We start from the raw sequence: 15288 nt of genomic DNA, 5'->3' as shown, positions 1-15288 counted from the left end.
CTCAGTAACGTTATCTGATTACTTTCCCCTTTCCCCTGTAGAGGCTTTAGAAGAAGACAAACATTTCTACTACATATAATAATAATAGCATTAAATGATATCTTTACATTAAAAAACAAGTCTATCAGAATTACAGTCATTCCAATAAATGTTAAACCCCTTGATCTTCAAGAATAGGATTTGGAAATATGGAAGTATAGATTAGCCAAATTGTTTTACCTGAGCATGACCCCAAAACTAAGGACTTGTTTGTCACACCCTGATCTGGTTCACCTGTCCTTGTAATTGTCTCCACCCCCTCCATGTGTTGCGTTTTATCCCCGGTGTATATATCCTTGTGTTTCCTGTCTCTCTGTGCCAGTTTGTCTTGCTTACCAAGTCAACTAGCGTTTTTCCTTGCTCCTATTTTTCCCAGTCTCTGCTTATTTCTAGTCCTCCTAGTTTTGACCCTTGCCTGTCCTGACTCCGAACCCGCCTGCCTGACCACTCTGCCTGGTCTGATTATGCGCCTGCCTATCCCCTTGTACTGTTTTTGGACTCCGATCTGGTTTCTGACCCCTGCCTGGCCTGACCTCGAGACTGCCTATCGTCTGGTACTGTTTGGACCTGGTTTATGAATTCTCGTCTGTCCCCGTCCTGCCTTTGCCTACTCCCTTTGTTATAATAAATATCGGAGCACTACCATCTGACTCCTGTGTCTGCATTTGGGTCTCGCCTTGTGCCCTTATATTATTAGCCACCCCTCCTCGATGTTTATGATTTTGTTGTCATGGAGGACGGATTGGGCTCATTGATTTGAGTTGATAAATAAATGCCATGTGCTGCATTTGCCTATTGTTTACATTTCTTTTGGTGACACTTTATCTTGATAATATGCAGCTGTTTAAAGGTCAAATCCACAGATGAAACAATAACAAAATGGATGCCCCGCCTCTGTTTTGGTGAAAAGTTGAGGGATGGGCCTGGAGAAATGTAACCACTCTCAGATGAATAGACAGAGCTATGGAAGCGAGGACTGACCATTCATGATATAAAATGATTGTTTTAACCATGTTATGAGGCTATACAGTGTTTGTTTATATTTACAATGTTTACAAACATTGAAATAAATCAAGCTTATATTTGGGGTTGTCATGGAGTACGACAGTTGAACTAAGCTCATGAAGGATTTATAAATTATATTCTTCAACAATCAATGGATATATACAGTGGGGCAAAAAAGTATTTAGTCAGCCACCAATTGTGCAAGTTCTCCCACTTAAAAAGATGAGAGAGGCCTGTAATTGTCATCATAGGTACACTTCAACTATGACAGACAAAATTAGAAAAAAAATCCAGAAAATCACATTGTAGGATTTTTAATGAATTTATTTGCAAATTATGGTGGAAAATAAGTATTTGGTCAATAACAAAAGTTTATCTCAATACTTTGTTATATACCCTTTGTTGGCAATGACAGAGGTCAAATGTTTTCTGTAAGTCTTCACAAGGTTTTCACACACTGTTGCTGGTATTTTGGCCCATTCCTCCATGCAGATCTCCTCTAGAGCAGTGATGTTTTGGGGCTGTTGCTGGGCAACACGGACTTTCAACTCCCTCCAAAGATTTTCTATGGGGTTGAGATCTGGAGACTGGCTAGGCCACTCCAGGATCTTGAAATGCTTCTTACGAAGCCACTCCTTCGTTGCCTGGGCGGTATGTTTGGGATCATTGTCATGCTGAAAGACCCAGCCACATTCCATCTTCAATGCCCTTGCTGATGGAAGGAGGTTTTCACTCAAAATCTCACGATATATGGCCCCATTCATTCTTTCCTTTACACGGATCAGTCGTCCTGGTCCCTTTGCAGAAAAACAGCCCCAAAGCATGATGTTTCCACCCCTATGCTTTACAATAGGTATGGTGTTCTTTGGATGCAACTCAGCATTCTTTGTCCTCCAAACATGACGAGTTGAGTTTTTACCAAAAAGTAATATTTTGGTTTCATCTGACCATATGACTTTCTCCCAATCTTCTTCTGGATCATCCAAATGCTCTCTAGCAAACTTCAGACGGGCATGGACATGTACTGGCTTAAGCAGGGGGATTTGAGTCCCTGGCGGCGTAGTGTGTTACTGATGGTAGGCTTTGTTACTTTGGTCCCAGCTCTCTGCAGGTCATTCACTAGGTCCCCCCGTGTGCTTCTGGGATTTTTTCTCACCGTTCTTGTGATCATTTTGACCCCACGGGGTGAGATCTTGCGTGGAGCCCCAGATCGAGGGAGATTATCAGTGGTCTTGTATGTCTTCCATTTCCTAATAATTGCTCCCACAGTTGATTTCTTCAAACTAAGCTGCTTAGCTATTGCAGATTCAGTCTTCCCAGCCTGGTGCAGGTCTACAATTTTGTTTCTGGTGTCCTTTGACAGCTCTTTGGTCTTGGCCATAGTTTATTTTGGAGTGTGACTGTTTGAGGTTGTGGACAGGTGTCTTTTATACTGATAACAAGTTCAAACAGTTGCCATTAATACAGGTAACGAGTGTTAAAGAAGAAATTACAGGTCTGTGAGAGCCAGAAATCTTGCTTGTTTGTAGGTGACCAAATACTTATTTTCCACCATAATTTGCAAATATATTCATTCAAAATCCTACAATGTGATTTTCTGGATTTTTTTTCTCATTTTGTCTGTCATAGTTGAAGTGTACCTATGATGACAATTACAGGCCTCTCTCATCTTTTTAAGAGGGAGAACTTGCACAGTTGGTGGCTGACTAAATACTTTTTTGCCCCACTGTATATACACTACCATTCAAAAGTTTGGGGTGACTTGTCCTTGTTTTTGAAAGAAAAGCAAATTTTTTGTTGTCCATTAAAATAACATCAAATTGATCAGAAATACACTTCTGGTGGAACAAACCTAAATTTGTGCCTTTTTCAATTCTGATTTGAATGTCATTGAGAAAACAGAGAAGTGTCAAAGATATATTTTTTTGCTAACATCCTTCTGAATTTAAAAGTAGTCGTCTGGTATTTTTGCTGGTAACGGATTACAGTTAACGTTTTTTTGTAATCCCTTACATGTAATCCGTTACTCCCCAACCCTGATTGTACAATACTAGCAACAAGCTGAATGGTAAGTAAGCCTAGAACTTACTAGATATGTTCTTATATTGAAACTTTACAAATGTACAAAACCACATATAACAACAACACTAAATAACCAAGGCTTCCTCTCCTCATCTCCTACAGTCATCTTCTCTGATGTAAAAGAAATGGACTGGACCAGTCCGACTGGTGTATGCAAATACTAAGAAGATATCGCTCTCACCTTCCCTATGATCAGTACAGAATGGAGTGTAGATGAGTGGAGGACACCACTATAGACAATTGCGTTGCACCCTATGATCATCTTCAAATCGACCAAAATCCTGAGCTTTGAGTGAAATGACCAGATTTGACGATACAATCATCTGACAAATGAGGTCCATTGAAGGCCATTCTCCTAACATCTGTGGAAGCCTCTGGTCCAGCGCAGTGCATGCTGATCAGATTCATTAAGGGAAAACATTTAGAAACAGAAAACAAAAACACGCTGCTCTTATTGGACAATTCCAAGTATAGTCCCTCCCCGTTTCAGTCCATTTTCTTCCATTTATTCCCTAATGAATACGACCCATGGTTTTGGCTCTTACCAATGTGGCCAGGTCTCAAGGGCACAGATTGTATCTTACCTAGTTATTTTCTGATGATCTCGTTTTGCTCTATTGTAGGTTTGGCAACTGTGTGTGTTTTCTATACCTGTTCGCACTTTTCCCTGTAGGCTTTACAGACGCTCCCCACCTCTTGTTTGCAACCCTTCTAATTTAGTGTACCCTGCACGCAAAAACCATGTTGAATTCCAGGTCTCTGGCAGCATTTGGAACTGCCGATTTGCGGTCAAGAACGTCAAGTTCATCTCAGCTTATGCTGCGCTTCAGAACCTTGACTTTTTGGCTCTGACATAGACATGGATCCCCCCAGAGAATACTTCTACTCCAGCTGCTCTCTCTTCATCTGACTATGTTTTCTCAGTCCGAGAGCATCTAGTCGTCGCAGTGGTGGCACAGGGCTACTCATTTCTCCTAAGTGGCGATTTTTTTTTTCTCCCTCATATTTCCTCCCTCACTCACGTGTCCATCTCCTCATTTGAATTCCATGCTGTCACTGTCACTCGTCCGCTCAAGCTTAACATTGATGTCATCTATCGCCCACCACTTGCTCTTAGAGAGTTCCTTAATGAGCTTGACACCTTGATAAATTCATTTCCGGACAATAGCTCACCACTCTTTGTACTCCTGACGTCTGCCTTCGTTTAATTTCTTTCCAACTCTTCTTTCCCCTCCTTGCCTCTTTTGACCTCACCCTTCCCAGTCCCCTCCAACTCACAAGGCAGGCAATACACTTGACCTCACCCTTCCCAGTCCCCTCCAACTCACAAGGCAAGCAATACACTTGACCTCACCCTTCCCAGTCCCCTCCAACTCACAAGGCAAGCAATGCTATTGACCTCACCCTTCCCAATCCCCTCCAACTCACAAGACAGGCAATGCTATTGACCTCACCCTTCCCAGTCCCCTCCAACTCACAAGACAGGCAATACTCTTGACCTCACCCTTCCCAATCCCCTCCAACTCACAAGACAGGCAATACTCTTGACCTCACCCTTCCCAGTCCCCTCCAACTCACAAGGCAGGCAACACTCTTGACCTCGTCTTTACTAGAGGCTGCACGCCTACTAATCTCACTGCAACCCCCCTCCAGGTCTCTGATCACTACTTTGTTTCCTTTTCTGTCTCCCTCTCCTCCAACCCTAGCCACTCAGCCCCTACCCAGATGGTCATGTGCCGTCACAATCTTCACTCTCTCTCTCCCACTACTCACTCCTCTTCTATCCTATAATCTCTCCCTTCTGTTAAATCCTTCTGTCTCCTGGTTCTGCCTCTTCAACCCTAGTCTCATCCTATGACTCGCACTGTCCCCTTTCCTCCCGGCCGGCTCGGCCCTCCCCTCCTGGTCCGTGGCTGAGTGATTCATTGCGAGCTTACAGGACAGGGATGCATGCGGGCAGCTGAGTGAAAATGGAGGAAAACGAAACATCTTTCACTCCCTCCTCTCTACCTTCTCTTCCTCTGTATCCACTGCTAAAGCCACTTTCTATCGCTCTAAATGTCAAGCTTCTGCCTCTAACCCTAGGAAACGCTTTTCCACTTGCTCCTCCCTCCTTAATCCCTCCCCCATCCCTCTGTGGACGACTTTGTCAACCACTTTGAAAAGATTGACGACATCTGCTCCTCATTCACTCGGCCTATTGGGTCCACTGGTCCCAGTCACACAGGACTACTCTGTCTTGACATCTTTCTCCCCTTTCTCTCCAGATGAAATCCTGCAACTAGTGAGGTCCGTTCGCCCGTCAACCTGCCTGCTCAACCCTATCCTCTCTTCCCTTCTCCAAACCATCTCTGGAGACCTTCTCCCATTCCTTACTTTTCTCATCAACTCATCCCTGACCACTGGCTGCATCCCCTCTGATTTCAAAATGGCGGAGTCACTCCCTTCCTCAAGAAACCAAAACTACATACCAGTATACCTTCTTATTTTCTTTCCAAAACACTTGAGCATTCTAGGCCCTCCTCTTCTCTTCTCTCTATACACCACGTCACTCAGCTCAGTCACATCCTCACATGGTCTCCCCTATCAGCGTTTTGTGGAGGACACTTAACTACTTTCTCAATATCTCTGCGTGCCTGGCAGATATCTCAGCTTGGATGACTCCCCACCACCTCAAGCTCAACCTCAACAAGACAGAATGTAATGTAATGTCTGTAAGGAAGAAGACACCCTGCTGGTTAAGATATCTGCACATATCGTATGGAAGTATGTAGTATGGAAGACTTTCTAAAAGAATGAACATACGCGTGTGTGTGTGGAGTGCATGCGTGCGTCCGTTCATTGGTGTGTTCATCTATGTGTTCGGGAGAATAAATTAATTCATGACTATGAGTTCCATACCCTTTAAAGGAACCAAAGGAGGTTAAAGTCCGGTGATGATGATGTGAATATAATTTCAGAATATTAGACTCCAGGGAATACATGGTTTAGCTAAAGCATATTGTCTGTTAGGTTCTGTCAGCTGGATCCACTTCTCTCCTCTCTCTCTCCTGGTGGATGGGGGCTGAATGTCCTGGGGTAGTGTGGTGGTCCTAGGGAGGGGTGGTGGTCCTAGGGAGGGGTAGTGGTTCTAGGGAGGAGAGGTGGTGGGTGGGGGCTAAATGTCCTGGGGTAGTGTGGTGGTCCTAGGGAGGGGTGGAGGTCCTAGGGAGGGGTGGTGGTGGGTGGGGGCTAAATGTCCTGGGGTAGTGTGGTGGTCCTAGGGAGGGGTGGTGGTGGATGGGGGCTGAATGTCCTGGGGTAGTGTGGTGGTCCTAGGGAGGGGTGGTGGTCCTAGGGTAGGGGTTGAATGTCCTGGGGTAGTGTGGTGGTCCTAGGGAGGGGTGGTGGTGGGTGGGGGCTGAATGTCCTGGGGTAGTGTGGTGGTCCTAGGGAGGGGTGGTGGTGGGTGGGGGCTGAATGTCCTGGGGTAGTGTGGTGGTCCTAGGGAGGGGGTTGAATGTCCTGGGGTAGTGTGGTGGTCCTAGGGTGGGGGTTGAATGTCCTGGGGTAGTGTGGTGGTCCTAGGGAGGGGTGGTGGTCGGTGGGGGCTGAATGTCCTGGGGTAGTGTGGTGGTCCTAGGGAGGGGTGGTGGTGGGTGGGGGCTGAATGTCCTGGGGAGGGGTGTTGGTGGGGAATGTGTTGCACCACAGGCGCCCTTTCACGGGCCCCAAACCTTAATCCTGGATAGCTGAGAACATCCTTATAAACAAGAGATTTACAGACAGAAGATCCCAAAGTTCAGATCTTTATAAAACAGGAAATATCATTTTTTAAAATCTTCCCAGGTTCAGAGGGTTTACCAACAACTAACATGCCATAATGCTACAATGTGAGAGTCAAATACACAGATCAGCCCGAAGATCTTTGTTTTATCAGCACTGATTTAATGCCCAAGCAAATTCATTAGGCAAACTCCAATATATTGATTTTAGACTCAGAATAACTGCCAAGTCGACTCTCAGAGGCACACAGACACTTCAGATAGTTTTATGGTGGTCGGAAATGGAATACAATCATTTATAAGAGGCTATACCTGATTCTATACATAACACACACGCACGCGCACACACACACACATACACACACACGCACATGCACACGCACGCACGCACACACACACACACACACAAAGAGAGAGACCGTGTTATATTAGCACCTTTTATGAGAAAGGCTACTGTGTGTCTTGTACGTTTGTAATTCTCAAGGAGGCTGGTGGCACCTTAATTGGGGAGGACGGGTTCATAGTAATGATTGGAACGGAATGAATGGGATGGTATCAAACACATGGTTTCCATCTTTGATACCACTGCTTTCACTCCATTTCAGACATTATTATGAGCCGTCCTCCCCTCACCAGCCTCCTGTGGTGTGATTTGGTGATGAGATGCCTGGGTCGTGTTCAGTAGGGAGAAAAGGTTTTATAACTTCGTGACTTCCACCTGAACTTATCCAATGAGAACACAGATTATTGTTTTGGTTTGCTACAGTGTGCCTTGCTGAACGCGACCCTGTATCTTCCTGTGTCTTCCCAGGCATGCCATGCCCTGAGTTCTGATGTAAGGGTGGCCAGTTCAGGAGCTCTACTCCTGTCTTCCAGGAAGCTGCTGTCTGCAGAGAGGAGGGCCACATTGCCATGGCCGGAAGGAGGAGGGGCGTGTAGCTACCGAGCAACCCTACAGAGGACTGACATTTCTGCCTACATCTCAGGGACCCTCCTGGAAGTGGTTCTGTCCATCGGCAACACGGGCGTCAATGACTTCTCTCCTCCCTGTATCACCACAAGTCCCTTGGGCTGGGCTGTCCTGAAAGGTCCCATAACCAATATGAATCTTATGAAATTCAAGTTGATGAAGTATTGAATTAAGTAAAGTGGCATAATAAATCATATGAAATGTATATTAATCCAAATTAAAATACTACCTGTCTTATCAGAGAGTAGGATACAGCTGTTACTATAGAGATCCTATCAAATTACTATTAGTATTCTAATTCCTAATTCTATGGCTATAACCATATTGCTTACAGTTATCTGATCGATTCAGTTCTACATGAAGTATCTACCAGTAGAGTCAATATAGGAGTCCAGAAACAATCTACAGTATTTTACTCCTTTCTTAACTCCCTCTTGACTCACCCTCCCATCCATCCTCCTTCACCTCTCACCCTCCCTCTCCCTATTCCTCCCTCCCAGAGCGTCAACTGCACTCCCCCATGGTGGGATCCAGCGTGGTGCCGGCGGCTCCACTGACAAAGGTCAACAAGGAGCTGTCTGACCTCCAACCCCTGGTCAGTTTCCCGGAGGAGATGGCCTACATCCTCATGGATCAGGAGTTGCAGCTCTACAGCCGGATCCTACCCCAGGACTATATCTGCTTCCTCACCCTCGACCTGGGGGGCCCTGGCCCGCCACAGCCCCAGGGGCAGAAACACCAACCTGTACAACCTCATCTTATGGCTGGCTGCAGTCGGCCCCACAACGCAGTAGAGGACCTGGTCACAAGGTTCAATGAGGTGAGAGAGACCTAACTAACCTGCAATGTGTCTCAGCATGGGGAATACATTTTCTACCTATATGTTGAGTAACTGTGCCTGAGACCTGAAGACTAGTGTTGGTTCCCAGAGCTATTAACTTGGCTTGAGCTCAGTGGGCTAACACAGCCCTGTTGCAGAAAGGTGACTCTGGATTCAAACCCAGTTAGTCACACTTACAGTTACTGTATTTTCCTGTTTCCAGGTGAGCTCCTGGGTGACCTGGATGATTCTGACAGCAGGTTCTATGGAGGAGAAGAGAGAGGTGTTCTCATGTCTGGTCCTCGTGGCCAGGTGCTGTTGGAACATGGGAAACTACAACACTGTCATGGAGTTCCTGGCTGGACTCAGGTAGAAGCAGGGCTAGGGAACATTTCATTATTTGATTTTATATTTTTGCAAATATGTTTCGGATCCATCTGCTCCACTATCATTTCCTGCTTAGTAAATAAACATCACACCATTTTTCTTTCACGCTCATTCTGTCTTCATCTCCAACTTCGCCTCCTAAACTGTCCACTTTTGGCCCTTCCATTCTCACTCAGCAGCATCTCTCCATCCGACCCTTCAGGTCTCGCAAGGTGCTAAAGATGTGGCAGTTCATGGAGCAGTCGAACATCGAGACCATGTGTGCCCTGAAGAATGCCATGGCGCACCACGAGACGTCTGCAGAGTACAGGAAGGTGGTCTCGCGTGCTCTCCACACCCCGGGCTGCAGGGTGGTGCCCTTCTCTGGGGTCTTTCTGAGAGAGCTAGGGGAGGCCCTGGATGGAGCAGCTAGCCTGATCAACCTCAGACCACGCCTCAGCTCACAGGACTCTGTGGAGGTGAGGAATTATGCATTTTTTGTCTGAACCCATATCTGTTTTGGGGGGTGTGACAATGACCATAGGAGTTGGCAAGACCATACAAACAGATCTAGAATCAGTCTAGAGGAATCTTGGCCTTATACTTAGAAATTAGGGCCACATTTACTAAGTGTTGACATCACTGAATCTGTTTCCTACAGTTGTTTCCTATTCCTTTTTTGATATTCATTTACATAATATTTAAATGTGTTCTATCCAAGTATCAAGTGCATTTGACCTTTTTGTGACCATTCATTCAGGCCAGAAGTGAATCTCCACACAACACTAGTCATTATAAATATACTTTAGTAACCTTTCCCATTGTAACCAACTTCTTCTTCGTCTGATGATGAGTAGGAAGGATCGGACCAAAATGCAGCGTGGTACGTGTCCATGTTAACTTTATTAAATCAGAACACGAGAAAATACAAAATAACAAAGTGCAGGAAAGAAATGAAAATCGAAACAGTTCTGTATGGTGAAAACACAGACACAGAAAACAACTACCCACAAACACCAGGTGGGAACAGGCTACCTAAGTATGGTTCTCAATCAGAGACAATGATTGACAGCTGCCTCTGATTGGGAACCATGCCAAACACACAGAACAAACATAGAATGCCCACCCCAACTCACGCCCTGACCAAACTAAAATAGAGACATAAAAAAGGAACTAAGGTCAGGATGTGACACCCATCTTAAACACCACCATGCCTTCTTTCCATAGTTGCAATGGTGTGTATTCATTCCCAAAAAATGTACAAAGAAAAAAACATACAAAATAATTTATTTCCGTACATTTTCTTCAATTCGCAAGAGGCTGAATGTATCTCACTGGAGAAAGCATCCGAGCGAGCAAAACAGAGCCCGTCTGTCTCTGTATGTGTAGCCCATCTATCTGATGCTGTCTGGTCTAAAAGACTAGAACATTGTTGCCGCCCGTAGCATTGAATGCAAGGGAAGCAAGCATTTGGCCTCCCTTCATAATTAAAAATAAATAAATAATAACCAATCAGCATTGAGCTAAACTGAGTGAGCTCAACTGTGAATGGTCCTGGCGCAAAAAAATTGTCAAGGGAAGACAGTTTGGATTTGGCTTCACACCAATCACATCACATCAAAAGCCAAACGTCATTGACAGAAAAAAAATGTAATTGTTATGTTGTTGTCCTCCGGTGGCTAGCTAGCGATTTGCTAAATTAGTCATAGATGGAGGTAGGGATTTGGACTTGTGGTTTTACTGAATTCTTCGCAATGGCCAATGATTATGAAGGCGATTCTGATCCACCCATAAATTCATACATTGTGACCTTGGCCTGAGAGGATGAAAGTTCAACATGTAGCTCAACAGAGGTTAGTGGCACCTTAATTGGGGAGAACGGGCTCCTGGTAATGGCTGGAGCGGTATCAGTGGAATGGTATCAAATATATAATCTGCTCAGATCACCGATGCAGATGTTACTCTCCGGTTTTGGTGTGGTTGGATTTATTCTGCCACTGTGTCTTCTTCACGGTGTCAAGACATATGAACTAACAGGTTATGGAGCAAACAACGCAATTATCACTAACTCATCGGTTGTAATATGGCTTTTTTTCTGGCTTGGCTTCCCCGGTGATTTTACCAACGCACCGCTACTGCATAGTTTGTCTCTGACTACAACGGACAGGACAACTTCCTGCAACGGGCGGGGCCAGATGGGCTCAACCAAGCAGAGAAGGAAGCAACCATCAACAACATCCTCCAGACCATCCGTAGCTGCAACCGCAGTATGGAGTCTGAGGGTTGGGAGGAGTCTGGAGGGTCTGGTGACGGGAGCATCACTGGCTCACGTAAAAACTACCACAACCAGTAGGTGTCCACAGTAGACCCACCTAAGTTTAGGCTACTTTTTAGTGGTTTGTGCTGGATTTTGGCTCTGAAAGTGCTAGAAAGTGTCAATAAAATCTGAAACCACTGATACCACAACACCTGCTAGTTGGCTCCCCGTTTCAATATTACATCGTATTTTTCTTAATATAATTGTCAATGCATTATCATTTATTTAGCTTTAGAAATATTTGTGTTGGTGTCTTATTATAGATAAAAATATCTGCATCCTTTTAAAGCTTCTTTTGGTAATTTTCCTCTCCTGAAAACACTCTTCTCTGGTCAGGTTCACCTTGGGCGATCTCTCCGAGTCTGCGGGTGACCTATCTGACCTATCACAGGGCAAAGACCCAGACTTCCAGGGTATGGGTGAGAGGACTCAGAAGGCCTTTGCCCATGGTACAGAGCTCATGCCCTGGTACGTCCTCTCCCTCCACCCCCACGTACACCACTTCCTCCAGCAGGGCGCTACTGTGATCCACTATGACCAGGACTCCCACCTCACCGCCCGCTGCCTGCTCCGACTCCAACCCGACAATTGTATCCTCACCTGGGCCAAGCTCCAGAGTGAGGGCCTCCCTGGTTCTAGCCCCGGCCCTGACTCCTCAATGCTCCGGAGCCCCACTGGGTCAGGGTACTGTGGGAAGCTAATACTGAACAGCCTGGCTGATGGATTCCTAGATCTCTCTGTGGCGAAAGCTGTCTTCATGGGCCATCCTGGGGCTAACATTCAGGCGGTATGCCTGCAGAACAAGCTCTCATTTGGACTGAGCCTGGAGGAGTGTGGGGTGACTCTGCTCTATGGGCTCCATACAACAGACAACAGGTTATTACACTTTGTGGCCCCGAGAAACACAGCTAGGATGGTGTACGCTGGGCTGGAGTCCCTGTTAGCTGTTCACAGGACGATGAGGAGGTTCCCTGATCAAAGGCTGCAGTGGCTCCGGAGGAAGTACGTCAACCTCTATCAGGTGAGGGACTGCATTGCAATGATGGAGTCAAGTTACTAAACCTCGGGTCCGAGTCAAGTGTTCCAGTCCCTACTGGTAGAGTGTGAATGGTGTCACCAGTCATGAAAATTGTGACTCGAGTCTGAGCTGTGAGTTGTGAGTGATTTACCATTTTGTACCAAGAAAATGTTAATCTCTCTTCCAGGAGGATGGCAGGTACGAGGGTCCAACTCTAGCCCAGGCCATCGAGCTGTTTGGGGGCAGGAGATGGAGTGTGGGTGCTGGTAGCATCGAGAAGTCTGGAGCTCAGAAGAACAACCATCTCACTGTGACCAAGAAGACGGTTAACTCCAATAAAAATAAAAAGAAGGTTGGGACCAGGGTAAGGAGCCATATTTGCAGTAGCGATTGATTCAACTCCTGCACAAATGCCTTGAGCTGGGTTGGAGGAACATGTTGAGTCAGTTTCAATAAAATAGCTACATTTGGTGTGTGTGTGTGGTGACAGGGGGACAGTGGGGATGCCACAGACGATGAGATGGTGTCACAGAAGGTGACGAGTGGTTGGGATATCCTAGGGCGGAATGCACCGGACCTGACAGACAACATGGACCAAGACCAGGAAGACAGCAGCTCCTATGGTTTCCCTGGGCCTCTCTCCTCCTCTTCCATGGCCATTAGCACCTCTTCCTCCTCCATCTCTTCCTCAGCTTCCAATCACAAAGCTCAAACTGGGTAAGATGCTACAAACTGTGGTATATTCTTCTGTGTGTGTTTGCGTGCATATGCTTCATGTTTAATTTGTTGTGCTGATGTTTATGCTGGAATTCAGTACACATAACATCTCTTGTGTATTTTCTTTGGCTACTGGCTTCAGTAATATGTCAAGTCAGACACTATCTAGCCGGGGTAAGAGCCAATCAAAGAGCTTCCAGAACCTCATGGTATCAGATGGCACCATGAGCTTTACTGAGTTTGTTGAGCTCTTCAAGTCCTTCAGGTAATCTCCTCTAACTCAACATTTATCTATCTACAGAGCTTTCGGAAAGTATTCAGACCCCTTGACTTTTTCCACATTTTGTTACGTTACAGTCTTCTTCTGAAATGTACACAATTGTCCCCCCCTCTCATCAATCTACACACAATACCCCATCATGACAAATCAAAAACAGATTTTTAGAAATGTTTGCACATTTTTATTTATTTCACCTTTATTTAACCAGGTAGGCCAGTTGAGAACAAGCAACCTGGCCAAGATAAAGCAAAGCAGTCCGGCAAAAACACCACAGAGTTACACATGGGATAAACAATCGTACAGTCAATAACACAATAGAAAAATCTGTATACAGTGTGTGCAAATGAAGTAAGGAGGTAAGGCAATAAATAGGCCAATAGTGGTGAAGTAATTACAATTTAGCAATTTACACAGGAGTGATATGTACAGATGAGGATGTGCAGGTAGAAATACTGGTGGGCAAAAGAGAAGAGAAAAAAAACATATGGGGATGAGGTAGGTAGTTGGTTGGATGGGCTATTTACAGATGGGCTGTGTACAGCTGCAGCGATCGGTAAGCTGATCTGACAGCTGACGCTTAAAGTTAGTGAGGGAGATATAAGTCTCCAACTTCAGTGATTTTTGCAATTTGTTCCAGTCATTGGCAACAAAGAACTGGAAGGAAAGGCGGCCACAGGAGGTGTTGGCTTTGGGGATGACCAGTGAAATGTACCTGCTGGAGTGCGTGCTACAGGTGGGTGTTGCTATGGTGAACAGTGAGCTGAGATAAGCCAGACCCTTTATACAGTACTTGGTTGAAGTACCTTTGGCAGTGATTACAACCTCAAGTCTTCTTGGTTATGATGCTACATGCTTGGCACAACTATATTGGGGAGTTTCTCCCATTCTTCTCTGCAGATCCTCTCAAGCTCTGTCAGGTTGGATGGGGAGTGTCACTGCACAGCTATTTTCAGGTTTCTCCAGAGATGTTCGATTGGGTTCAAGTCCGGGCTCTGGCTGAGCCACTCAAGGACATTCAGAGACTTGTCCCGAAGCAACTCCTGCATTGTCTTGGCTGTGTGCTTAGAGTTGTTGTGCTGTTAGAAGGTGAACCTTCACCCAAGTCTGAAGTACTGCAGCTGAAAAATATCCCCACAGCATGATGCTGACACCACCATGCTTCACCGTAGGGATGGTGCCAGGTTTCCTCCAGACCAAAGAGTTCAATCTTGGTTTCATCAGACCAGAGAATCTTGTTTCTTATGGTATGAGAGTCCTTTAGGTGTCTTTTGGCGAACTCTAAGCGGACTGTCATGTCCTTTTACTGAGGAGCAGCTTCCGTCTGGCCACTCTACCATAAAGGCCTGATTGGTAGTGTGCTGCAGAGATGGTTGTTCTTCTGGAAGGTTCTCCCATCTCCACAGAGGAACTGTGGAGCTCTGTCAGAGTGACCATCAGGTTTTTGGTCACCTCCCTGACCAAGGCCCTTTTCCCCTGATTGCTCAGTTTGGCCAGGCGGCCAGCTCTAGGAGGAGTATTAGTGGGTCCAAACTTCTTGCATTTAAGAATGATGGAGACCACTGTGTTCTTGGGGACCTTCAATACTGCAGACTTCATGGCTTGTTTTCTTCTCTGACATGCACTGTCAACTGTGGGACCTTACATAGACAGGTGTGTGCCTTTCCAAATCATGTCCAATCAATGGAATTTACCACAGGTGGACTACAATCAAGTTGTAGAAACATGTCAAGGATGATCAATGGAAACAGGATGCACCTGAGCTCAATTTCGAGTCTCATAGCAAAGGGTCCGAATACTTATGTAAATAAGCTATTTATGTTTATTTCTTTTTTCTTTTTTGCAAAGTTTATGAACCTGTTTATGCTTTATTATTATGGGGTATTGTGTGTAGATTGATGAGGAATTGTTTG

The 15288-nt window shown here is 45.6% G+C and overlaps 1 protein-coding gene across 3 annotated transcripts in view; it reads left to right on the top strand.

Moving 5' to 3' along the window:
• LOC109890051 (1-phosphatidylinositol 4,5-bisphosphate phosphodiesterase epsilon-1) overlaps positions 1 to 15288 on the top strand; it is a 35256-nt gene that overhangs the window by 6397 nt on the left and 13571 nt on the right. For all 3 annotated transcript variants that reach the window (XM_031823751.1, XM_020482017.2, XM_031823752.1), the window contains exons 3-11: positions 7702 to 7978; positions 8361 to 8680; positions 8904 to 9049; positions 9270 to 9525; positions 11190 to 11395; positions 11700 to 12384; positions 12569 to 12745; positions 12872 to 13098; positions 13241 to 13363. In XM_031823751.1, coding sequence (XP_031679611.1) covers positions 7702 to 7978; positions 8361 to 8680; positions 8904 to 9049; positions 9270 to 9525; positions 11190 to 11395; positions 11700 to 12384; positions 12569 to 12745; positions 12872 to 13098; positions 13241 to 13363 — 2417 coding nt within the window. The remainder of the gene's footprint in view (positions 1 to 7701; positions 7979 to 8360; positions 8681 to 8903; positions 9050 to 9269; positions 9526 to 11189; positions 11396 to 11699; positions 12385 to 12568; positions 12746 to 12871; positions 13099 to 13240; positions 13364 to 15288) is intronic.

The sequence above is a fragment of the Oncorhynchus kisutch genome, linkage group LG4 (assembly GCF_002021735.2).
Source record: "Oncorhynchus kisutch isolate 150728-3 linkage group LG4, Okis_V2, whole genome shotgun sequence".
NCBI lineage: Eukaryota > Metazoa > Chordata > Actinopteri > Salmoniformes > Salmonidae > Oncorhynchus > Oncorhynchus kisutch.
Note: the sequence above shows the minus strand (reverse complement) of the source record. Positions and strands in the feature narration are given on the sequence as shown.